The sequence below is a fragment of the Schistocerca gregaria genome, chromosome 3, assembly GCF_023897955.1.
Source record: "Schistocerca gregaria isolate iqSchGreg1 chromosome 3, iqSchGreg1.2, whole genome shotgun sequence".
Classification (NCBI taxonomy): domain Eukaryota; kingdom Metazoa; phylum Arthropoda; class Insecta; order Orthoptera; family Acrididae; genus Schistocerca; species Schistocerca gregaria.
Genome location: NC_064922.1, coordinates 847,434,967 through 847,461,812, shown reverse-complemented (window position 1 = coordinate 847,461,812; position 26,846 = coordinate 847,434,967). Strand labels below are relative to the sequence as shown.

The 26,846-nt window shown below is 41.9% G+C and overlaps 1 protein-coding gene across 1 annotated transcript in view; it reads left to right on the top strand.

Annotated features, from left to right (window-relative positions):
- The window catches only part of LOC126354754 (corticotropin-releasing factor receptor 2-like), a 310,840-nt gene that overhangs the window by 143,974 nt on the left and 140,020 nt on the right, over positions 1 to 26,846 (top strand). The window contains exon 2 of the mRNA XM_050004635.1: positions 17,888 to 18,106. Within this exon, the coding sequence (XP_049860592.1) occupies positions 17,888 to 18,106 (219 nt within the window). The remainder of the gene's footprint in view (positions 1 to 17,887; positions 18,107 to 26,846) is intronic.

Sequence of the window (26,846 nt, the reverse complement as noted above, 5' to 3'; positions counted from 1 at the left end):
GTAGTGCGATGCCAACCCGGCTGTCGCTCGCCTTACGGCCCGACGACCAGGATTTACGGTCTGTGGCGCCATTTCATTTCATAGTGTGATCCCTTTGGTTGTCATCCGCGGTAGCCTTACAGCACAGCAAGGTCGCCGGGTCTCTTCCCAGATAAGAACGTTTGGAGCGTTATGGGCAGGGCCTTCCAACCATCTCGGGATTTTGACGATCAAACGCACCAATTGGACAGTATCTGACACGATATCCCCCCCCCCCCCCCCCCCAGAGGACATCCAACAACTCTGTCAATCAATGCCAAGCCGAGTAACTGCCTGCATAAAGGTCAGCGGTGGACCAACGAGTTATCCACTTCCTCAAATTCTTAAGCTGTTTCTCTTGAATAAATCATCCAACTTTTCTGCAACTGCGATCATTTTTTTTGTGTGTACATGTGCATCACACCTACAGATATCCACCCTATTTGGGTAATTATTAAATGGTGACTGCAGCTCTGATGATGAAGCGATGACTTCGAAACTCCTTGGTACAGTAAGAACTTAATTAAGAAGACAGCAAACGGATTCTGCTATTCAATTCCCACAGATATATTTCCTCATGTTTTGACGTCTTGCTTACGTCTGCTCTGGCCTAAGCACTTCAGTGTTTCCTTACCTCTGCTCTCTGTACAAATCTTGCAGAGCTGTCCCCTGCGGCCAAGAAGTTTCAACAAAAGCTTGAGTCACTTCTAAGGAACGATGCCCAAATAGCCTAATGATATAACGATTATAGTACAGTGTACATGACTTCTTAAAGCTTAAAGACGCAAGCAGCTCAGAATGCATAAGGTGTAACAGGAAAAAGTAAATAAGTTGTTCGCTCTTTCAAAAGGAATAACCGTGAGGAAATGTTTGCGGTTGTGTGCGGACCCATAATTGTATCCAGGCGTGCACTTCTTCGTCCGACACAAATCGACAAAAACGAATATGTCCAAAAATATGGCAATCGCGTAGGGAGGTATCGGTGCTATATGGAGGATGTGTAAGAGATTCCCAGCGAAACTTCTGCAGCGTGATCGAAACAAATGGTCCAAATGGCTCTGAGAACTATGGGACTTAACATCTGTGGTCATCAGTCCCCTAGAACTTAGAACTACTTAAACCTAACTAACCTAAGGACATCACACACATCCATGCCCGAGGCAGGATTCGAACCTGCGGCCGTAGCGTGTATTGGAAGCGTGTATTCGTCATCGCCATATTGGCGTATCATCCGGCGATGATGGTACGGGGTGCCTTTGGTTACACGTCTCCGTCACCTCTTGTTCGCACTGACGGCACTTTGAACAGTGGGCGTTACATTTTACATGTGTTACGATCCGTGGCTCTACCCTTCATTCGATCCCTGTGAAACCCTACATTTCAGCAGGATAATGCACATCCGCATGTTGTAGGTCCTGTACGGGCCTTTCTGGATACAGAAAATGTTCGACTGCTGCCCTGGCCAGCACATTCTCCAGATCTCTCACCAATAGAAAACGTCTGGTCAATGGTGGCCGAGCAACTGGCTGGTCACAATACGCCAGTCAGTACTCTTGATGAACTGTGGTATCGTGTTGAAGCTGAATGGGCAACTGTACCTGTACACGCTATCCAAGCTCTGTTTGACTCAATGCCCAGCCGTATCAAGGCCGTTATTACGGCCGGAGGTGGTTGTTCTGGGTACTGATTTCTCAGGATCTATGCACCCAAATTGCGTGAAAATGTAATCACATGCCAGTTCTAGTATAATATGTTTGTCCAATGAATACCCGTTTATGATCTGCATTTTTTCTTGGTGTAGCAATTTTAATGGCCAGTAGTATAATACGACAGTTAATAGCTAGCAGCAATAGCACTAAAAGGATACATTAAAAGTGGGGTCAATTTAAAACCTGCTAACCAACAGTCGACAACAAATTGAGGCTTACATGACATAAGACCTGAGACGTATTTTTCATAGTGAGGGTACAGATAATGCCACAGTACAGTACAGTAATGCTGTATAATCATAGGATATAATGAAAAACATGGAAACTTTTATTAAGAGAGGACAATTTTTTACAGCTATGTAAAATGAACAGAGTGGATCTTGCAGACCCCACTATAGGAACCAGGCATATGCCGTACATTCGTTAATGCTATTGATAATCACAAAAATAATAGGAAAAAAAACGAAAAAAAAACACTGACCCGATTAAAAATTATCCATCTATGGTGTACAGTAATCAGGGCCCAGAAAGAGAAAGAAATCAGGTTGGACGCTGCTTCAAAAAAGAAAAGTTATGCAGCAGGACTGCATGCTTAAGCGCAGTTTGCTCGTTCAAAATGCCAGACGGGTCACGGCAATATCTGAAGAAATAGAAGCAACAGACGAGAATGACTGTCGTATGGGAATACACGCTTCCTCGACGAATTCAGCTGATGGAATCTGCTTCGGTTATCAACCGAGTCGTGGTGTCGTGCTGTGGCAACGTTTCGGCGAGTCTCTTATTCGTCATCTTTAGGAAATATGTCGGGGACATGAACCTGCAATTTTGTCACAACACTACGCTACGACTCGGCCGCTAACCGAAGCATATTTCATGAATAAGTAACATGTTTCCAGATTGCTTCAAAAACCTCCTTTGAGTGTAGAACGTCATCCTACAGACTGCTTTTTTCAGCCATACTAAGAGCTCTGAGAATCAAGATTCTGAAGACACGCGTCGCCTAGGAAGGATGTTGTGGCCATTTACATGTAAATCTACTTGTGTTCAAAACTTGAGGACGAAAGTAGCTTCCACACGATGTTTCACTGCCTTGTAAATAGCTCAATGAAACTTGGACCATGCATAGAAAGAACTACTACAGTATAGTGCAGAAGGTAACTGAAATAAGTACGTAATGGGACGAATAGAAACCTTTATTGAAAGATATAAATTACATTGAAGTACGTTCGCCCAACGCATCCCACACGTGCTGTACGGCATTTAAGTCGGGGGATCCGGCAGGAAGTCCATTCACCGAGTATCGTCTCGTTCCAAGAGATCCTCTTACCTGCGCAAATGGATGTAGTCGCGCATTGTCATCCGTTGTTGTGCTCTTCATCCAGAGTCTGGCTTGATGCAGCCCTCCACGCTACTCTATCCTGTGCAAGCTTCTTCATCTCCGAATAACTACAGAAACCTACATCCTTCTCAGTCAGCTTAGTGTATTCATCTCTTGGTCTCCCTCTGCGATTTTTACCCTTCTCACTGCCCCGCCAATACTAAGTTGGTGATCCCTTGATGCCTCAGAACGTGTCCCACCAATCCAACCGATCCCTTCTTCTAGTCAAGTTGTACCACATATTCCTCTTGTCACCGATTCTATTCACTACGCCGGTCGGTATGGCCGAGCGGTTCTAGATGCTTCAGTCTGGAACCGCGCGACCGCTACGGTCGCTGGTTCGAATCCTTCCTTGGGCATGGATGTGTGTGATGTCCTTAGGTTAGTTAGGTTTAAGTAGTTCTAACTTCTAGGGGACTGATGACCTCAGATGTTAAGTCCCGTAGTGCTCACAGCCATTTGAACCATTTTGAACTATTCAGTACTTCCTCATTACTTACGTGATCTACGCATTTAATCTTCACCATTCTTCTGTAGCATCACATTTCGAAATCTTCTACTCTCTTCTTGTCTACACTATTTACCGCCCATGTTTTACTTCCATGCATGGCTACAGTCCACTGAAATACTTTCAGAAATACTACCTGAAACATAAATCTATTCTCGATGTTAACAAATTTATCTTCTTCAGAAATGCTTTCCTTGTCATAGCCATTCTACATTTTATATCCTCTCTACTTCGAGTGTCATCAGTTATTTTGCTCCCCAAGTAGCACAACTCATTTACTACTTTCAGTGTCTCATTTCCTAATATCATTCCCTCAGCATCATCTGATTTAATTCGACTACATTCCATTATCCCTGTTCAGCTTTTGTTTATGTTCATCTTATATCCTCCTTTCAAGACACTGTCCATTCCGCTCAACTTTACTTTCAGGTCCTTTACGATCTCTGACGGATTTACGATGTCATAGCAAAGCTCAAAGATTTTATTTCTTCTCCTTGGATTTTAATTACTACTCCATTTTTTTTGTTTCCTTTACTGATTGCTCAATATGTATACTGAATAACGCGGAGATAGGCTGCAACACTGTCTCACCCCCTTCTCAACCACTGCTTCCCTTTCATGCCCCTCGAACTCTTATAACTGCCATTTGGTTTCTGTACAAATTGTAAACAGTCTTTCTCTCCCTGTATTTTACCCCTGCTACCGTCAGTATTTGAAACAGAGCATTCCAATCAACATTTTCAAAAGTTTTCTGTAGGTCTACAAATTCTAGATATGTAGGTTTGCCTTTCCTTAACTTAATCTTCTAAGATAAGTCGAAGGGTGAGTATTGCTTCGAGTGTTCCAACATTTCTACGGAATCCATAGTCATCTTCCCAGAGGTCAGCTTCTGCTAGTTTTTCGATTCGTTTGTAAAGAATTCGTGTTAGTATTTTGCAACCATGACTTATTAAACTGATAGTTCGGTAATTTTCACACCTGTCAACACCTGCTTTCTTTGGGATTGGAATTATTATATTCTTCTTGAAGTCTGAGGGTATTTCACCTGTCTCATACATCAGGATTACAAGATGGTAGAATTTTGTCATGGCTGTCTCTCCCGAGGCTGTCGATAGTTCTAAATGAATTTTATCTATACCGGCCTTGGTTCGACTTAGGTCTTTAAGTGCTCTCTCAAATTCTTCACGCAGTATTTGTCATCCATAAAAATGAAATCAGGGACTCATGCACCCCTGAAAAGACGCACATTGGAAGGGAGTAAAGCACTCCAACTTCAGGCCACAAGTGACACATCGGTACCATCCGACTGCCGTGTCATCCTCAGCTGAGGATGTGGATAGGAGGGTCGTGTGGTTAGCACACCGCTCTTTCTGTGTCCGGAGCCACTACTATTTGGTCGAATAGCTCCTAAATTGGCACGGGCTAGGGCACCCCGAAAAGGGGCAACAGCGCAAGGCGGCCCGTATGGTCATCCACCCATGTGCCGGCCACTCCCGAAAGCGCTTAACTCCGGTGATCTGACGGAAACCGGTGTATCCACTATTGCAAGGCCGTCGCGTACGCTGGAAAGGAGTACAGTCTTGCAAGAATGCTGACCGGTTGAATGTACCGTGTTCAAAGGTTTGGAGGTCAGTACTGCGATGCAACATTATGCCTCCCAACAGCACCATAAAATCTGTACCACCAAAACGATCGTGTTTTACGTTTTCCTCGAGTGTATTACGTATTCCCACCTCTCGCCATATGAGGGTAAATATGCCACTGTCGAACATGATCGTAGAGGCCTTCGGTATTCTCTTTGAACTTCTTTGCAGTTTACAGTGGAATCCCATTGTACTCTTAATGTGTTCACTATTGCTTTTAATTTCACAGAAAGTTGTTTTGACTTTTTATAGGCTGAATCACTTCTTCCGACAAACGTGTCTTTTTCTGTATTGCTGCCACAGTATATTCGCGGAGTGCCCTCGAAGAACCAGAACATTCTGAGATATCAGAAGGAACTATTACCTCCCCAATGTACAAAAAGTATTTTTTTCTGTTTTTCCATGTACTCCGAAACAATTTGCGTAATTAATGAAAAGACCACTAGAGGTGTTATGTAGAACTTCATCTACTTCACGATTTGTTCAGATTTCATGTTAAGTCACAGACAAATGGTTCTGAAACCCCAATAAATACGATATATACACATATGTAACTGAAGTTAAAAAAGTAATACCTTTTGGACATTACATCTCTGTTGTAAGTTTCATAATCTCTCTGTATGTAGGTTGGTCAGAAACACTCTGAAAAGCTGCAAAGATATTGTGTTGAGAAGTAATTGTTAAGAAATAATTCCATATGTTGTGCCGTTTCAAAGTCGTTTAGCATTGAGGTTAGACAATAAGGTCGCTGCGCGCGCAAATTCAAACCCTTGCAAGCGTTTAAATGCGGTAATACGTAGACATCTCTGTGTCCTTGAGTTACCACTTGTTGAAAGGCTTAATGCAATTTAAAACGTTTGTTTTTCGTACGTAATAAATTTAACCGAGGTGAGAAAAGGCAACATTTATTCGCTTTGAGGGAAACAAACGCAGAACTAGTCTGGCGACATCGTCTCTAGCAGGCTGCTTGAATTTGCGCGCGCGTCGACGTGATTGGTTAACGTTAATGGTAAATAACTTGGCAATGACACTATGTATCGATTTTTTTTCTGAACAGCTACTTCTCAGCGCAACCTCCCCTCCAGTACTTTTACAAGCTTTTCAGACTGTTTCTGACCACTGTACACAGCCAGATTATGAAACTTGCAGCAGAAAAATAATGTCCAAAAGATAAAAATTTTCTCGTGTATTTCAGATTTATGACAGTTTCGGAACCACTTGACAATGGCGTAACATAAAAGCAGAAATCTGGAATGGATTAATTTAAGTTGTACAGAGCAACTGGAGTAGTCTTTCCATTGATGAAAGGTATTTTATAAGTGTATGAGAACATAAAAGACTGCAACATCTCAGGGCCAAATTGTGATCTGTAATCGTAGATTATTTCGACCAGTTAGCAAAGAATAGTGACACAAAAGGGACGCCTTTCTTGGTACATATCCATTATTCAGACACTTGCGATGCAGTAAAGTGAAGGACTTAGGACGAATAGTAGCGATTATGAATAACGTACAACACCAGAGGAACGACCTTTTGCGAGGATGCAACCATTCGTTTTATAGAGCGTGCTATCCGTAGATGAAACCTGCACCACATCATACAATACCAATAATCAGATTGCGAAATAACACGTCAGCCCTGCGCATCTCATAGGATCAAAGTTGTTACCTATCCATATTATGAAGTTTAACTTTAGGAACTGCCAGGTACAAATCAATTACTCATCTGCAGTACCCATTATGCCATAAGGCAATCGTCAGATTGGGAATTTCCCTAGCCACAAGTGCCACGAACCTTGCTTGAGACCCCAATAATTTTTCCCAGTCTGCGAAATGTGTAAGAAAACGAGACATTCGTTTCTAGATCCCACAATGGAAAGACACCTAACCACAATAACAGCTTTCGATTGATTCCAAGAGACTTGCACACCGATCAGCTGGTGCCAGAAGTAGAAACTGCCCTCCGATTCTTTCTCATTAACGGCTTATCTGTCTCAACAGTCTTAATCCTAGTCCTGTACTGCGTATTTATCTCTTATATTGAATCTTAACAAACGTACTAACAGTGCCACATCACTATCAATTATGGATGTTCGAATTTTTAAGTCGTTAAAGAAAAAATAAGAAAGTTCATAAAATTACGTTTGCGTTATTCGGATGAGTATAAAAGAGGGCAGAAAATGATGAATTGAAAACTCACTATAAACACATCATATGATAAGGTATCTCGTAAACATACTACGGGAAGGAACGAGTGGTGCGACCTGTGTTGCTGGTTGCAGAACGTAAAGGCGCTGGTCTCATCAGACGTCGAAGTATTGCCTCTCTCACCCGAATGGCGTGCTGCTGGATCAGAGGAAGAGTGTAACGTAATAATCAAAATCTGGCAGGTACTCGTTTCTACCACTGTAAATACCACTGTGTCGTGGATATTTGGCGACTCGAACTCGTGAAACACGGTAGCGCGAAGTTGTTGTAGAATTCGAGTACTAATTAAGTAAATTGTGAACGTTGACTTGCGGTAGCAGAAGAAATCACGTATTGGTGCTTGTGAAATCGATGTGCTGGTGGATCCTTCAGTGGCCCGATGTCGCAAATGGTTGAACACATAGGGAGTTGAAAAGTTGAGTACGTCGAAATGTAACGAAGGTGGTATTAATGCAGAAAATAGGCCAACAATAGAACGAGAGGGATGAGAGCTAAAACAACTTATTCGCGCTACCGAAAATCATTCAGCACGTTCGAATGTACTGTGTATACCGTTCCATCCAGACATTTTGATAGAATTTTGTGGAATTCTCCACTGTAAGATCAGTTGCAAGCAGTCTATCTATAACTGTTTCAGGCATAAGGCTCATCGTAAGCTAACTTTTCACGTAATAAAAGTTGGTCCTGGTGTAACAAAAGACACTTTTTGAGTACACCATAAAATTGCTTAAAATTACCCACAGCTTTAAGTATGAGTCTGTTTAATGATGTTTAGCTTAACAATTCTCATCGTGTGATTCAAGTTTTTACTTTCGTATTCCTTCTTAGAAATTATGTCCACAGGTAACAACATTTCATTTAAAGCCATAAAAATACTATTTGTCGCAGCGAAATAATAAGTTTTGCAGGAGATGAGTGCTATTAGCCTGATACGTAGAAGGTGCATTCAAAAGAAACGAACATCTGGATAACTTTCGAGATGCTTTGCCTTCATAAAATTCAATTCTAGAGCTGTGTTCTGTTTATCAAAAGCAGTCTTTTTATATGCACATGTCAACAACAGGCTCTTCAACTTTTATTTCGAAATTTTTATAGTGGCTGCGTTTATGCATGTTTCAGCCCTTACATCAACGTGTCAACCCAGTTCAATAACAATATTACAAAAATATTTTACATGAACAGAAGCGGCACTCCATGCGGTTTCTGAATTTTATTTCGTTACTCCGAACTATGTTTAAAACTGGCCTTCAAAGCAGTTTGAAACTGAATAAAACTCAATTTAATTCCAATGGCATTTTGTAATCCTGACGTATGGCTTGGTTGGCGCCACAGTAATGAGCAGAGTTAGGATTTTTAAGATAGTGCCCATATTTTTCGGTAACACTGATCTGTTCCTTAAATACATATACGTGCTTGTTATGAAGAAACTAAATGAATTACTGTAATTTATTAAGTCTTATTTATGGATACATGACCACTTATCTCTCATAGAACGTATGTTACATAGTTGTATGCTTCAGATTTTCGCTCTTTCAAGGAGTAAAGAACTTCTCTGACGCAATTTATTTCTGCTGTGTTACATTTATCAGGACTTACCATTTCAATTTGTTTCTTAGGAAATAGAAAACATATCTTGCTCCCGCAATTCCCTCTAATTCTCGATATGTGTTTCACTCTTACGGAACAGTGAGCTTGTGTAGTCTATTGCCACTCTGTGAGCAGGCATTTGCTTTAGACGTCTCCGACACTGGACTGCAGACACGTGTCACTGTTTTAGTCAGCCCTTTTGAAGATGGAAATGTGTGTAATAATGTTCAGAAAAAAATCCTAAGGTGAACCAAAGTATTCAAGTGAAATTACAGCAGTTTGTGGCTCAGTATAGCGAGAAAGTATTTTCGGCTGCTGGTAAAACACTGTATTGTAAACCGTGCTACGTAAGAGTAATTGCAGAGACGTCATTTAACGTTCAGCTGCATGTGACAACAGAAAAACACAAACGTGGAGCATGTCGGATTGAAAACGAATAAACAATACAGCAAATTCTCCTATGGGACTCTCGCTAATCTTATCCACCCTTCTGTGAAGCACTTGGTGCAGCTTTCCTTTGTGCTGGCATTCCCTTAAGCAAACTGTACCATCCAAAATTTCGTGAATTTCGTGAAAAATCAGTTCTTGCTTCTTAGAACGTCAGCAAAAGCTACGAAAAACAGAGCAACAAATCAGACAACGGGTTACAACTAAAAACAAAAGTAGGTATCAATTGGTGAAATTGTATATGTCATTGTGAGAACTTTGGAAGAAGACGGTCCAGGAGAAAAGCTTCAAATACACTGTTAACATTTAGAAAAATTAAATTTTTCCGACAGATCTATGGCTGCCATACGGTCTGAAGGCATTACGAATGACAACGTACTACTATTAATAACGGATCTACGTCCTATGCGGTGAAAGCTGCGATTAAAGCATTATGGCATACAGTCAATAGGTGCCCGTGACTTGTTTAGCTGACGCCTTACAAGAAATTCGTAGTAAATTCGTTATGTTGACAAATTTGTACGGTGTGTCAAAAAGGTATTTTTGAGAGGCATTCATGTGTTACAGCATTTAGGTTGTTAGCTCCAGACATTTCTTTATTATCATCTTCCATTCTGACAAAATGGCGGTCCTGGATCGATGCCTGCAACTTTAACGTTATGAAAAGCATAGCTATTTCATTCTGAAAGAGTACAGCAGCTTCGGTTGACTACACCGAAAATTAATGTCTAATGCTGAAATTTTAGACAAAACTTCGAACATAAAATCAAATTTTGGATGTATTCATGCTACCATAACTAGTTTGGGGAAATGAATAATGCCCCTATGAAGCAGACAGAACAAGTGAAAAAACTGTGAATAAATTAAAGGCCGTTTGTGATACAGTGGGAAAAGAAATGTGAATAAAAAGATTCCATTTGGATGAAAAGTCCTCTGTTAATCGTTCAGATTTAAGTTCAAATTATACCGTCTATTTTAAATATGCTGCTATTGTATCAGCTCGAGTACAAAAAAGTTTTTCGAGGTTCATGGATTTTTTATTTGAAAATTTGTACAAGGTATACATTGTACGTTACAACTCTCAGCTCATAAATCGTAGTAAAAAGGAGGAAGGGGAAAAAAGAAAAAATCACATATTTACTTGAAACACTACCGGCCCTTACCAAATTGGCAGTAGCCGATAACGTTAACCTTCTGTGAGGGGTTTTGCCTGGCCATGACAGTAGCCAATGACAAGGAATCTAACTATAATTTGGTAATCACGAAGTTAGTCGAACAGTAACAACAGCAAAGCAACGCGTTCTGAACTGGCGTTCTACTGATACTAAAGCATCGTTGTAGTTATATATAGATGAGGTCGCTAGCCTAATGAGGCAATGAGGTATCAAGTTTCATGGCAAAGCGGAAATTAACTTCCCCAAGAAAACTAATCTCACTTGATAACCTAACTAATCACTAGTAACACAGTTATATAGTAACTTGTCCTGGCAAACAGCACATTAGTTCTTATGTAGAACATGTAATGTCTAGTAAATGCAGCAATTACACACTATCACACAATAACACTTGCTACTGCCAATAAAAATACTGTTGAGTATAATGAACTAGGTAATAGCATGAACTACTATTATTTTAAATAACTATCACAAAAATATAGTGATTTGAAAAATACTGATTAGTATGGGGTTCAGAAATTTGCACAAGACGTTACTCTATACAAATGTGCATTACAATTATAATTCACAAGAAAAGTTTTGGTGCAGAATAAATGATTGTAAAGACTGCTGCACTTGCTCAGAAAGCGCCTTTACTTTCATTTACCACACAATTTAAATAGCTTTTGAAGTCCCTTAAACTGGTAAGGTCTGCAGAAACGCCTCTATTATAACTGTAGTGACAAATTTAAATAGAATGGCTACTGCCAAATTAATTCAACAGTTAATAGGGGATCTAGAAACTAGTCTCTCATTGAACTCAAAGTCAAACTGCCTTTGTAAGTGACTGCACAACTTGAGAAACCACTTTAAAAAGCACATACAAGTAAACAAACAGTTACAAGTTTACAAACCTGTTCAAAGTGAAACAATACTCCTGTCTTTTTATAACTTTTGCTTACAGACAGCTATAAGCACTTCATACTTTCGTCGTTAATCATTTTGATGGCAGCTTCTTCTTTTGATAAGCTTTCTTTACGAACACACTTCAGAAAACTTTAAAATGAAAAATTGTGTGGAGTAAACCATTTACTACTGTGCTGAAAACCAGCCAAACTTCATACTCCACGAAGTAAAAAAAAACTTTTAAATAATTTACTACCAAAGTTGCCAGTTTAATAAAAACAGTGTGCTCGGAATTACAGAGGCTATAAAACTGGCGGTAAAGCAACCATGGTTCGTGATGTTAGCCAGGCCCTGATATAACTCTTCTTCGCTTCGTAAAATTAACCAGACAAGTCCAGTAACGATACCATGGTCGATAGGCCACTTTACATTCCATCCGAGGCTAATTTATATGCACGCAACATCTTTTTGCCTTAATTTATACATTCGAATTCACCACAGTAACTGACCAAGGCTTCCGCTGACCACTCAGTATCACAGTCAGAACTCGAGTAAAACCCTCGCCACAAAGGAATCAAGCACCTTGCGGCCAAGTCCTCCTTTTCTAGCCCCGCCAAACTACTTCCGTATCGGTGGGGCTTTACTACAGATTTTGCATTTCCGTTCCCTCCTTATGGACCAATAAAATATACAGAGCTTTTACAAATTATTTCATTCACGGAGTGTTACATATCAAACCAGAGGTACAGTTACAATATAATTCCTTAAAACGCCAAAATAATTACTCCGTATTTATACAACCAAGGACCTTGACTATGCAGGTATACTAGTGTGCAGTGTTAGCAGAGAACGTATACCAAATACACGCAAATCCAACTATTGTTGGTGTTACAAACTATGTTACGATAAAGTGAATAAAAAGATAGAACAACATCAAATTCCACAGTTGGACCTCCTTCTCATGTGAATTTTATCCTTAAATAAATACACTAATGGCCATTAAAATAGCTACACCACGAAGATGACGTACTACAGACGCGAAATTTAACCGACAGTAAGAAGATGCTGTGATATGCAGATGATCAGCTTTTCAGAGCATTCATACAAGGTTGGCGCCGGTGGCGACACCTACCACGTACTGACTTGAGGAAAATTTCGAACGGATTTGTCATACATAAACAGTAGTTGACTGGCGTTTCCTGGTGAAACTTTGTACTGATGCCTCGTGTAAGGAGAAGAAATGCGTACCATCACGTTTCCGACTTTGATAAAGGTCGGATTGTGGCCTATCACTATTGCGGTTTATCGTATCGCGACATTGCTGCTCGCGTTGGTCGAGATCCAATGACTGTTGGCAGAATATGGAATCGGTGGGCTCAGGAGGGTAATACGGAACGCCGTGCTGGATCCCAACGGCATCGTATCACTAGCAGTCGAGATGACAGGCATTTATCCGCATGGCTGTAACGGATCGTGCAGCCACGTCTCGATGGGGATGTTTGCAAGACAACAACCATCTGCACGAACAGTTCGACGATGTTTGTAGCAGTATGGACTATCAGCTCGGAGACCATGGCTGCGGTTACCCTTGACGCTGCATCACAGACAGGATCAGCCGGCCGGGTGTCCAAGCGATTCTAGGCGCTACAGTCTGCAACCGCGTGACCGCTACGGTCGCAGGTTCGAATCCTGCCTCGGTCATGGATATGTGTGAAGTCCTTAGGCTAGTTAGATTTAAGTAATTCTACGTTGGGGGACCGATGACCTTAGCAGTTAAGTCCCATAGTGCTCAAAGCCATTTGAACCATTTGAACAGACAGGAGCGCCTGCGATGGTGTACTCAACGACGAACCTAGGTGCACGAATGGCAAAACATAATTGTTTCGGATGAATCCAGGTTCTGTTTACAGCATCATGATGGTCGCATCCGTGTTTGGCGACATCGCGATGAACGCACACTGGAAGCGTGTATTCGTCATCGCCATACTGGCGTATCACCCGGCGTGATGGTATGGGGTGCCATTGGTTACATGTCTCGGTCACCTCTTGTTTGCATTGACGGCATTTTGAACAGTGGACGCTACATTTCAGATGTGTTACGACCCATGACTATACCCTTCATTCGATCCCTGCGAAACTAAACATTTCAGCAGGATAATGGCCAGTAGTGTAGTTTATTACCATACACTGACTTACTGACTGCTTTTAAATAGAAGGACAAGGCAGGATAAAAGCGGTGGCAGCACTGCCGTAACATGAAGAATGTGGTCACAAGGCATGCGCTCTGTCTGTAACTAATAGGAGAATGTCAGCTCACGTAGTGCAGCGAGAGTCGGCGGCTGTATTTGAGTCAGTGTCTGAAAGTGCGGGAGGCCACTTCAAGCGCTCTAACAGTATTTTTAAGAAATACAAACAATACGAGTGCATACAGACTTAAGTGTCACATGATCGGAACCCACAATGCACTTACAGAGAAACTGGTCAGTCGCTACCACAGGGGGGGGGGGGGGGGAGCGAAGAGTTCCTTGGAAGGATCGTCACTATGTACGAAACCTGGGCTCTGTCATACGATTGAAGCGGCAGTGGAACGAATGGAAACGCACTGTTTCTCCTCGCCCACAGAACGTGCGCCATAAATCAGCTAGTACGAAAGTGACAGTTATTGTGGCTTACGATGTCCATGGGTTAATCCTACGTCACGTCATACTGCAAGGGCAGGCGGTCGCTGCAGCCTCCTGCAACGTCACCCTCGTCCCGCACCGAGAAGAAAGCGACAGCACCGTCTGGCACTGCACCCAATCATCCATCATAACATCGCCCGATTCTATATGGCGCACTCCGTGCAGGAGTTCCTGCGTACGTGGTGGTGGGAGATACTGGAACATCCAGTGTCTGAGAAAAACGGCGAAACACTGATGCAAACATTGAATGCTGTGGTTGTTGTCAGCAGGGATAGGTCTCGTGATACAACTTTGATGCCCACCGCCCGTTGCCATTTGCCTCTTTCCGTAAGTAAACTCTATGTCGGCAAGCCCTCGATCCGAATGTGGAACCATTGTGTACAAAACTGTATCACATCCAGTACAAGGTGAGTCAGCAAGAGAAGTGAATCGGATACGTCATTACCAATTACAATGGCAGGAGAGTGCAGTAGACATGACTTATGAGGAACAGTACCAACCTCTAGGAGGAAACCATACATACCGTAATTGTAGCTGCATCTTACAGCGCGTGGTAGACTGCAGTCCCTGTAATAATGTATGATTGAATAAATGGTCACTAGCATGGAAACCATGTATTTCCGGACGTAAGTTCTTTAGACCTTTTTTATTCCGTATCCTCTCATCGATCAATTCCTAGAGATTGTACAAGGTGGAAAAAATCACCATGTATACGTCAACAATAGATGTCGAAATAAAAGTTGAAGAGATTCAACTTTTATTTCGACATTTTTATAGTGATTTTCGTTTTTATATGTTTTTGCCCTTGTATCAAAATGTCAACCAAATTAAATCAAAATATTACAGACATGTTTCATATGTGAACAGAAGCGGCACTCCAAGAGGTTTTCCTAGAAAAATTGGCAGATAAATCTCTTCTTGCATCTTTCACGACGTCAGCAGTGCAGGCCTGCTAGTAAAAAAATGTAGGTATGAATTGGTGAAGTAACGGATGAATTATAAATGTCACTGTGGGAACCTTGGAAAAAGGCAGTCCACGCGAAAAGTTTCTAATAAACTGTGAACATTTGGAAAATGTAAATTTTACCAAAATCAGTAAATTATTCGACAGATCTGTGGGTGCCGTAACATAAGATGGTATTAAACCTGCAACGTACTGCTATTAGTAAAGCATGCTGCGCCTTATACAGTGAAAGCTGCGTATAAAATACTACAGCATACAGTAAAGTGGTACATATCACTTGTTTAGCTCACAACTTACAAGGAAGTCATAGTAAATTAGCTAATGATGACAAATTTATTCGTTGTGTCAGAAACGTATTTTTCAAAGCCTCTTCTTGTTTTACAGCGTTTATGTTGTTAGCTCCAGACATTTCCTTAGCAGTATCTCCCATTTTGACAAAATGGGAGTCCTGGATTGGTGCCTGTAACTTCAACGTTTTGAAAAGCATAATTGATTCTATCGGTAGCAGTGAATCCGCTTCGGTTGACTAACCCAATAATTAATGTATAATTTACACATTTCAGGCAAAATTTCGCACATAAAATCAAATTTTGGATTTATTTCCGCTGTCATAACTTGTTTGCTGCAATTAGAGGTGTCACTAGTGAAACAGGCAGAACACGTGTAAAAACTGTGAATAAATTAAAAGCTGTTTTGATAAAGTGGGAAAAGAAATTTAAAAATAAGCATAAGAAAGGAACGAAGATTGTCGTACACTCTGTTCCAGTTCAGTGATTCTGTTAGATGAAAAGTCCTCTCTTAACCATTTACATTTAGATTCAATTGATAGTCTCCAATTTAAAAATGCCGCTCTTGTGCCACATGAAGCAGAAAAAGTTTTTCGAAGTACATGGCTTTGCCGCCTGACATTAGGAAATCTTTTTATTTGAAAATTTGAACAAGGTATGCGTTGTGTATTGCAACTCTGAGCTGATAAAATTAAGTAAAGATGAGTAAGGGAAAAAGAGAAGAAATCGTAGAGTAACTATGTTCTGATAGCGTGCACTGATTTGTTTAGCTCACAACTCACAAGGGATTTGTGAATAAAAAGCATACATCAGATTTCATAGTTAAGATTCTCTCTCGAGTGAATTATATTGTTAAATAAACAGTTTATTATCATAAGTGACTTACTAATTTTTTCATGTGTGCTCGCACTGCTTAGCAGCCTTACGAATGTATATAGAAGAAAATGAGAACGACATATAAATGTGTCAGCATGTATCAAGCACACATAGCTTAAAGCCAAAACATGCAAGTAAACATGGTTGCATAGCTGCATTTTTCATTTTGTGTAATCGGACGAATGTCAAAATACACGATTTTTGTAAAATATTTTATAAACATTTTGTATTTCAGCTGCACTTGATAATGGCCTAAGGCCGAAATTGCAATAGTCGACGTAAAATGTTTAGCAGTCACTGGCGTAAATATGGCATCTTTCAATAAATTTCACATGACTGTGAGTCCCAGTTATGAAAATTATTATTTTATTGGCCTACCAGTTTCGGCAATTTACTAGGCCATCTTAAGGCCCGTTACCCGACGTGTAGGAAGACTCCAACGTCGGTTCTGGCCAAAAGAGGGGCCACTTTCAAAGACTGGAATCCGTAGATTTCTCCTTGATACTGTGTTTAATTCAAAGGTCATCTGCCGACTCATCTCTCGTTGATGTTGATCGTTGTTGTCTTCATAAGCTTGTTTTATTAGCAATGAATGTATTGTACATAAAGTCTCTGTATGTCCGCTTTTTCAGAGATGGTTGCAGGATATCGGCTGTTCTTGTAGAATGTCAAATGAAACACCTTTCATCCGCCTAATTTCCAAATTGTTATTTTATTGGGCTACCTGTTTCTACGATATTACGCCATCTTGAGTCTGTAGATGATGGTTGAAGTGATCAATGTATCAAATAGAACTCTACAGACACCAGTCTTTGAATGGTCGCCCCTATTTTGATCGGAACAGATGTTGGAATTTGTTTTATTCTCCAACAGTTTATTGAACGTAACTTCCTCTACAAAACAATAGCTGGCTGTACAAGAGATGTAGACGTCCGTCGATCTAGCCAGAGATGTGATTCCTCTCGGTCGGCTGGTACTTCGATCGGCGGTGCAGCACAGCGGCTTCGGTGATATCTTCTCGGGCACTCTGCTATAGCGGTTGCCATTGGTAGCGGATGGAGACTGGTCTGTCTTCGACCGGCCCGTCCTGTATAGTGAGATGGAGCCAATAGAAATCCGGCGTAGGAATCCGTGACCGGATATGTAGCGGCGACCTCTGCAAGGAAAGGTTCCTATTAATCGACTGGAATATTCGACGTGTTTACCTTATGTCTTCGCCTGTTTGGCTGTTGGGTTGTTTCCCTCCTAGCGTGGCTGTTATGAGGTGCTGCCTGCCATTTAGGGGAACCCGATGGCAGACAGTACAGAATTTTGCTACACGTCGTAACTAGTAGCCCAATAAAATAACAATTGGAAATTATATGGCTGAAAGGTGTTTGATTTGATATTCTATACGAACAACCGAGAACCCGCAACCATCTCTGGAAAGACGGATATACAGAGCCTTTGTTTGTCGGTGGTGAGCCAGCTTTTGGTGTAGCAGCAGTGGTGCTAAATGGTGTGTTGGTTGCTGGTCCGGCAGGTGGCGTGTGCTGCGGCGCTGTTGGGTTGCACACCCGGGGCGTGGGCCGGCCTCTGCCTGCTGAGGGACCTGCCGCTCGAGCCGGCCGCCTTCTCGGTGCAGGCGTGCGGCCGCTGCTACAACTACTCTCTGCCACACGCCTTCCGGGGCCGGCGCTGGCCGCTCCTGGCTGTGCCCGGGGACCCGGGGACACTCGTCCTCCAGCGCGGAAACCTTACCGTGAGTTCTCACAGGGTATACACCCAAATACTTTCCAGCAGGTCTGTGGGCTCGGCGCCATTGCTGACGTTGTCGAACGACAATTGCAGTAAAAGGTATATTTTAAATAGCAGGATGAATATCTACTCCAATGCCAACCAATTAGATAATCTACAGAATTAATTTCATCATATCCATTCTGCCATACGTCACTAATGTTTAAGTATATGTGATTGTACAGTCTGTATCTTTCAAATACAACGTCCTTCCGCCACGCATGCGTGTCTGAACGAACAGACACTGTGACAGACGATTACAGCCGTGGTAATCATTGCGAAATAGATTTGGATTCTGTGAATATGCAATGACATCAGCTGCTTGTGAATTCTGTGCCAGACCAGGACGCGAAACGGATTTCTCGCTTATCGCGAACGGCCGCTATCCGAGCGCGCCTCCAAGATCGATCCAACCTTCCACATGCCACGTAGTGACAACCCTGATCCTCGCATATTTCGTGATTCCTGCTTAGGTATACGTTATATCGTCAATTTAGGCCATAGAGGCATGCATTCATTTCTGCAGGACATGGTATTGTGAAGATACAGACACTTTATGAACACTGATATTGTACCATTAATGATGTATCCATTCCTGAATGAGATAAAATGTCGATATAGTATTCGTCTTCCTGTGCAGGGATCACGAATTGTGCGAGCATAAGAGTTGAGGCTATGTGACATGTGGAAGTTTGGATCGGTCCTGGAGGTATTCTCTGACAGCCTTCACTAGTCAACTGATGCACCCATTTGACCTGTAGCATTCTTCTGTAGTCCCCGTTTCACTTTCGTAGAAGGCTACTCTTCCGATAAATACCCACAGAAAAGAGTTTCTACCACTTCAATTCATATTCAGTGTCTGCAAATATCTCATTTTCAGAAACGTTCTTCTTGACGGTCCATATTTTATATCCTCTTTGTTTCAGTTGTTGTGAGTTACTTTGTTGCTCAGACAACAAAACTCATCTATTAATGTCTCATTTCCTAATATAATTTCCTCAGCAGCGATTGATTTAATGCAACTACATTCCACTGGCCAGTTTTATTTTTCTTATTATCCATATTATAGCCTCTCAAGAGACTATACATAATATTAAACTCCACGTTAATGACTCTACTGTATCTGGCAGATTTACGATGTTACTGGTAAACCTCAAAGTTTTTATTTCTTCAGCCTACTGTTATTCTGAATTTCACACTCAAGGACTCGACAGACGGTGCACAACAACATAATTGTCGTTTTTCTCTACAGCCCCGATCTAGAGCCGCGCGTGGGAAAACTAACACCTAACTCTTTCCGTGAATGCTCCGATTTCTCTCATTTTATTGCTATCGATTGGGAGGAAATGAAAAACATCTTTTCAATGTCTGAAGTTCGATTCATTTGCCATACTCGTGATATTTTCATCCATGATGCCTGGTGGTCTTCTTTAAATCCTTTTTGGTAGGCATCCCATCCTGTGCAGAAATACTGCTGAGTTGTGTAAGCAGCTTGACTAATACATTTGTTGTACCTTCTGAGTGTTCTGCCAAACAAACACAGCTTGCTGCTAATTTTCGCCTTAACATTTCCCTATTATGGTTCCAATTTAAGTTCTTACTAACAGCAATTCCTAGATATTTAGTAAATTCAAGAGCCACAAAATTTGTCTACATCTACATGTACATCTACATCCATACTCCGCAAGCCACCTGACGGTGTGTGGCGGAGGGTACCTTGAGTACCTCTATCGGTTCTCCCTTCTATTCCAGTCTCGTATTGTTCGTGGAAAGAAGGATTGTCGGTATGCCTCCGTGTGGGCTCTAATCTCTCTGATTTTATCCTCATGGTCTCTTCGCGAGATATACGTAGGAGGGAGCAATATACTGCTTGACTCCTCGGTGAAGGTATGTTCTCGAAACTTCAACAAATGCCCGTACTGAGTTACTGAGCGTCTCTCCTGCAGAGTATTCCACCGGAGTTTATCTATCATCTCCGTAACGCTTTCGCGATTACTGAATGACCCTGTAACGAAGCGCGCTGCTCTCCGTTGGATCTTCTCTATCTCTTCTATCAACCCTATCTGGTATGGATCCCACACTGCTGAGCAGTATTCAAGCAGTGGGCGAACAAGCGTACTGTAAACTACTTCCTTTGTTTTCAGATTGCATTTCCTTAGGATTCTTCCAATGAATCTCAGTCTGGCATCTGCTTTACCGACGATCAACTTTATATGATCATTCCATTTTAAATCACTCCTAATGCGTACTCCCAGATAACTTATGGAATTAACTGCTTCCAGTTCCAGACGTGCTGTACTGTAGCTATATGATAAGGGATCTTTCTTTCTATGTATTCGCAGCATATTACACTTGTCTACATTGAGATTCAATTGCCATTCCCTGCACCATGCGTCAAATCGCTGCAGATCCTCCTGCATTTCAGTACAATTTTCCATTGTTACAACCTCTCGAGATACCACAGCATCATCCGCAAAAAGCCTCAGCTAACTTCCGATGTCATACACAAGGTCATTTATGTATATTGTGAATAGCAACGGTCCTATGACACTCCCCTGCGGCACACCTGAAATCACTCTTACTTCGGAAGACTCCTCTCTATTGAGAATGACATGCTGCGTTCTGTTATCTATGAACTCTTCAATGCAATCACGCAATTGGTCTGATAGTCCATATGCTCTCACTTTGTTCATTAAACGACTGTGGGAAACTGTATCAAACGCCTTGCGGAAGTCAAGAAACACGGCATCTACCTGGGAACCCGTGTCTATGGCCCTCTGAGCCTCATGGACGAATAGCGCTTCGTTGAAATTGTGTCAAAGTAAACAGAGTTCTCTTGGTACTTATTTGTGGCACCTCACACTTTTTATCGTTCAGACTTTTCGCGTCGTCCAAAGTCTCTCTCACTCCCTTGGGGAGTGTCAGATCTATCTCATTTTGTCTACGAGACAAGGTTCCCATCAATTACTGCGTACATGACTGTTCTTCCAGAAAATCACGAATCTACTTGCGAAGCTGAGACGATGCTCCATTGGGAGTAGAATTTGGGGAACGGTGACAAAAACCGTCTGTAAATCTAAGAACACTGAATCAAATCGAGATCATCTGTCGGTAACACTCATAATTAGATGTTCGTTTTTCGAGCACTTTTAGATAGTGTAACGGTAGAGAAATTTCTTGAAGGTGGTTCGATGAACCTTCAGCCAGGAATTTAATTTTGAATTCCAGAGTAATCATGTAGGTGGAGATTACTTCGTGCGAATGAAGCCAGTTGTGTTTAGCGAACCACTGCTGGCTGTGTGTCAATAGCCCGTTTTATTCTACGTATGAGGGGCGTTCAGCAAGTGATGTATTCAGGCTTTCAGTACACCACTCTTTTTGCTTCAATGCGAACCTCCTACGAGACAGACAAGCAAAAACCAGACGAAGCCAAAATTAGCGTCATCCTGAAGCGTTCAACGAATTCGAAATAAATTTATTCTAACGAATTGACAGAAATTCCTAAGGAGTTTTGGTCTTATGTTATGTTACCAAACGGATTGAAGCCATCTGTCCAGGCACTCTGTGACTTTAATGGCCTTGAAACGGAGGGCGACACACAAAAGGCCGCAACACTAACCGTCTATTTCCATAATTCTTTCACAGACGCAGATAACACTGCAGTTCCTCCTGTAAATCGTTGCACGAACAACAAATTGGTTCATATAGAAATAAGTGACCATGGGATAGAAAAGCAACTGACATTTCCCAACAGACGAAAGGCCGCTTGACCTGACGGGATACCAGTTTGATTCTACACAGCATACGCAAAAGAATTTTCAAAAAAAAATGTTCAAATGTTTCTGAGCACTATGGGACTCAACATCGGAGGTAATCAGTCCCCTAGAACTTAGAACTACTTAAACCTAACTAACCTAAGGACATCACACACGTCCATGCCCGAGGCAGGATTCGAACCTGCGACCGTAGCAGTCAAGCGGTTCCGGACTGAAATGCCTAGAACCGCACGGCCACCGCGGCCGGCAAAGAGTTTGCACCCCCCCCCCCCTCTTCTAGCAGCTGTGAACTGCAGATCTCTAGAGGATCGAAGGGTTCGTAATGATAGAAAAAGAAAAAAAAACGCACAAATATTATTTCCGTTTTCAAGAAGGGTCGTCGAGCAGATGCGTGAAACTATAGGCCCGTGTTTCATACGTCGGTCTTTTGTAGAATTTTGGATCACGTTTAATGTTCACATATTATGGCATCGCTGTAAATCTCCTGTGTAGAAATCAACATGAGTTCCGAAAACAACGATTATTAGAAGTCCAGCTCGCTCCATTATTTCACGAAACCCAGAAAGCGTCAGGTAGATACCTTGTTCCTTGACTTCCGGGAGGCGTCGGATGCAGTTCCGCATTGCCGCCTAATAAATAAAATACGAGCGTACGTTATATCAGACGAACTGTGTGACTGGTTTGAAGAATCATAGCACAAACAGAATGCATCAGGTTATTCTCATTGGAGGCAAGTCTTCAGATGTAAAAGTAATATAGGCATGACCAAATACAGTGTTAAGTCTTCAGACGTAAAAGTAACATAAGGCATATCCAAATACAGTGTTATACCCACCAGAAGAATCTCCTTTCTGTAGCTACCCTACAGTACAGGGTTAAAATTTGAGATTGAATATTGTACGGTTCTTCCAGCTTAGGCAAATGGAGCAAATAGATTGGTTCTTTTTGCATTTGACGTGGTCTATGATGTGCTTTAATGGGATTATGGAGGCAGTATTCAGTTCCTGGGCCGCTGCTGAGGAAAACCCAAAAAAGCGTTTTTCTCCTTTTTTGCCGTCAGCAACGGATATCTAAAACCCAAGCCGTAGCAAAATGCTCAAACGTTAACGGTTCATTCTCTAGACGTTATCTAGAAGTATTATCTTCCTAATTTCAAAAATCTTTGTCAGTTATCAAGGAACACCCGAAAAATATGGTTTTTGGGTATCAAAACTGAGCCGCAGATTCAAAAACTGCTGTGCACAGCAAACGGGCGTAATTTTTACTATACATAGATCCCGAACAACCATGGAAATTTTAGCGATATCTTTATCCGTTTTCGATTTACATAGGTTCAAAGCACTTCCGTTACCGTGTGGTAAGTTCTGGGAACCACATATTCTAGTAGTGAAGCACATGCAAAAGTTAAGTGCGCGTAATAATGGTCTGAGGTATAAAATTAGTTTTGTGTTATTTCAATTCTACATAAGTCAACTATCAAAATTTTACAGATCCATAAAGTTTTTTCATAAGAGTGACGTACCCTGTCGTGGCCGACAAGAGAAAGGATCCAGCGGAGAAATTCTCCTCTCGGAGCACAGAAAGGGCGAATGTGTTACTGTCTATTTAAAAATATAGTGTAGTACCAGCTGCCTCATTCTGCCTTCCTCAGCACCTTCAAAAATTTTTCAAAAAATGTTGGCGTGCGAACATGTTCACGCTTTTGTATGTTGAGAGGGAAGGAGACAGTTGCCGCGCGGGATATCTGCTCGGTCTAGGGCGCCTAGCCATAGTTCGAGCGGCTCCCCCTGTCGGAGGTTCGAGTCCTCTCCCGTGCATGAATGTGTGTGTGTTGTCCTTAGCGTAAGTTAGTTTAAGTTAGATTAAGTAGTTTGTAAGTCTAGGGACCGATGATCTCAGTGGTTTGGTCCCATAGGAACGTACCACAAAAAGGAGAGACTTGCAAAGGGACAAAGACGAAACATAATAAAGATAGCAAACAGTGGTTGTGGTATAGAAAAAGCGAAAGAGATAATGATAGTGTGCGATACAGAGAAGGAGGTAGTGGCAGTGGAACATAGTTGGGAGGGACAGAACAGTGCGAGGAGAAGAGTGAAGAACGTAGCGGGGAGAGGAGTAAAGACAAGGAAGTGTAAGAGAGTAAGAGCCAGGAGACGGTAGCCGTGCCAGTCAGAAAGAGGAAGAGAGAGATGATGACAGTGAGAAGAGACAGTAGCAGTGGGAAGGAGTGAATAAGATAACAGCAGTAAGAGAGAGGAAGAGGGAGACAGTGACAGAGGAACGGTAGGACATAACGGAGACTATGGCTGTGAGACAGCAGACTATCACAGTGTGGGAGAAATGAGTTGGGCTGAATGAGTAAGTGAGAATGAGCAAGTGCGAGTGGATGGGTGGGAGTGACTTACAGCGTTGAACTGGTGGGTGTCAGTGAGCTATACTTACAGAAGCTTGCGAGAATGAGAGATGAGCTGCACATAAAAAAAAGCGCTAATATATTTTCATGTCAAAATTTTTGGGAAAATTTGTGAAGGTGCCGAGGAAGATTGACTGAAAAGTGGAGTACCAGCTGCCTCATTCTCAGTTTTTTAAGCAGGAGCACATTAAACTCTTTTTGTTCCCAGATAGAAGCAATTTTCAGCTGGTATAAATGACGCAAAGACAACGCCGGAAGTTTCATGAGGTTATTAGCGTATGATGCTGTTGTGTGCAGAGAAGCCGCAGCGTTAGGGAATTGTAATGAAGTGCAGCAAGACGATTGGTTCAGAGTCCCTCAGTATAGACGAATGTAGCGTTTTGCAAATTCATAGCCTGAAAAACCCATTACTGTATGATTACACGATCGCAGAACAATGACTGGAAAGAATTACTTCCATAAGATATCTAGCACTACACATACGGAGCGATTTGAAGTGGCCGGCCGTTGTCACCGAGCAGTTCTAGGCGCTTCAGTCTGGAACCGCACCACTGCTACGGTCGCAGGTTCGAATCCTGCCTCGGGCATGGATGTGTGTGATGTCCTTAGGTTAGTTAGGTTTAAGTAGTTCTAAGTTCTAGGGGACTGATGACCTCAGATGTTAAGTCCCATAGTGCTCAGAGCCATTTTTTTCAGTTTGAAGTGGAAAGAGTGCGTAAAGTTAATCGCGGATAAGGCAGATGTCAGAGTGAGTGGTATTTAATGGTAGAATACTCAGGAAACGTAGTTCAACAACAAACGAAGGAGCTTGCAAAACACTCTTCCGACCAATACTTCAGAGTTGTTCGTCAGTCTGGGATACGTACCAGACAGGCTTGATAGAGGAAATAGAGAAGATCCAAAGCTACACTTTCGTATAGCAAGAGCGAATGTTCCACGGAGGTGCTCAGAAAATTCCAGTGGCAATCGCTGCAAGAAGGCGTTCTGCATCACGATTGCTGTTAAAGTTCCGTGAGCATACGTCCCTGGAGGAGGCAACGGATACATCGTTTTCTCCTACGTATAAATAGTGAAAAAACCATGGAGATAAAATCAGAGAGATTCGAACTTACGCGGAGGCTTACCAGTGATAGTTCTTCCCGAGAACCATTCGCGACTGGGGCAAGTGGCTGTGGTGCACAAAGTACGCTCCGCCGTACACCGTAAGGTGGCTTGCTGAGTGTAGATGTAGATGAAGAACTGAGCCCATCTCGTCGTTACCTTCCTTTGCTCCATATTCCATACCCTCCGCATTGGTAGGGCCCTTGATAAACTATTTCTTGGGACGCCAGACTATGGAAGATCAATGTCATCTTTCCATGTTTTCTCTTGAAAACGTGTTTGTGTGCGTGTGTGTGCGTGCATGCGTGTGCGTGAGAGACAATTTCAGCTATGTTTGCACTGCAAACTCATTTTATTTGTTATTCTCTTTTAAATGTTACTGTGTTCAGTAACTGCGGAAGGAAGGAGATGACCTATGCATTATGAATCACCGTAAATAGGAAATTCACCATTACGAAAGTACAGGATACAAAGGGACTGATGACCCTATATGTTGCTCCCTTTCTGCCCCAAACAAACCAACTAAACCAACAGAACGCAAAACTCCTCCCCTGTTAGTAGGCAAAGAAGTTCAAGTTGCTTGTTCAAGGGAGAAATCACATTCATCCTCCTTGCGTTTAGAACAAATTAAATGAAGAGCTACGTCTTACGGAAATTTATTCCTCCCCGGCTTCCACTTTCTCTTCTCCTCCTCAAGGATGGTTAGTTTGAAAGGGCACCGCTGACTTCCTTCCCTATCCCATAAAATCTGAAAATGAAAATTCTAAGGCTCAAACTAGATGTAGTGGGGGTCAGTGAAGTGAAATAGAAAGACTAGGATTTCTGGTGAACATGTGTAGGGTAGTATCGGCAGCAGCAGAAAATGGTATAACGAGAGAAGGATTCGTTATGGGAGAGGTACTGTCAACAGTTTAACGCTAGGCATGTTTTCATCAGAATCGACTTCTAACCAACGCAGATAACAATAGTACGGGTATGAAGAGATAGTACATGATAATACTGAACGTATAATTCAGTACGTATAGGGAGATTAAATTCTAAAAAGAAGTAGAAAAAAGGGTTACGGAAGGATATGGGCTTGGTAAGAAGAGGGAGTTAGGAGGAAGTCAAATTGAGTTCCTCCGTAAATTTCAGCTAGTAATAGCGAATAATCTATTCAGGCGTCACAATAGAAGGTGTAAGTATACTTTGAGAAGGCCAGGACATACGCGAAGATTTGTTGGATTACATCATGGTCAGACAGAGATTCCTAAATCAGATATTTGATTGTAAGGCGTGCACAGGTGAAGATATAGTCTCAGGTAACAGTTTAGTAATGGTGAAGAGTAGACTGAAGTTTACGAGACTAGTCAGGAAGAATAAATGTGCAAAGAAATGGGATACAGAAGTGCTACGGAATAAAAAAAAAACGCCTG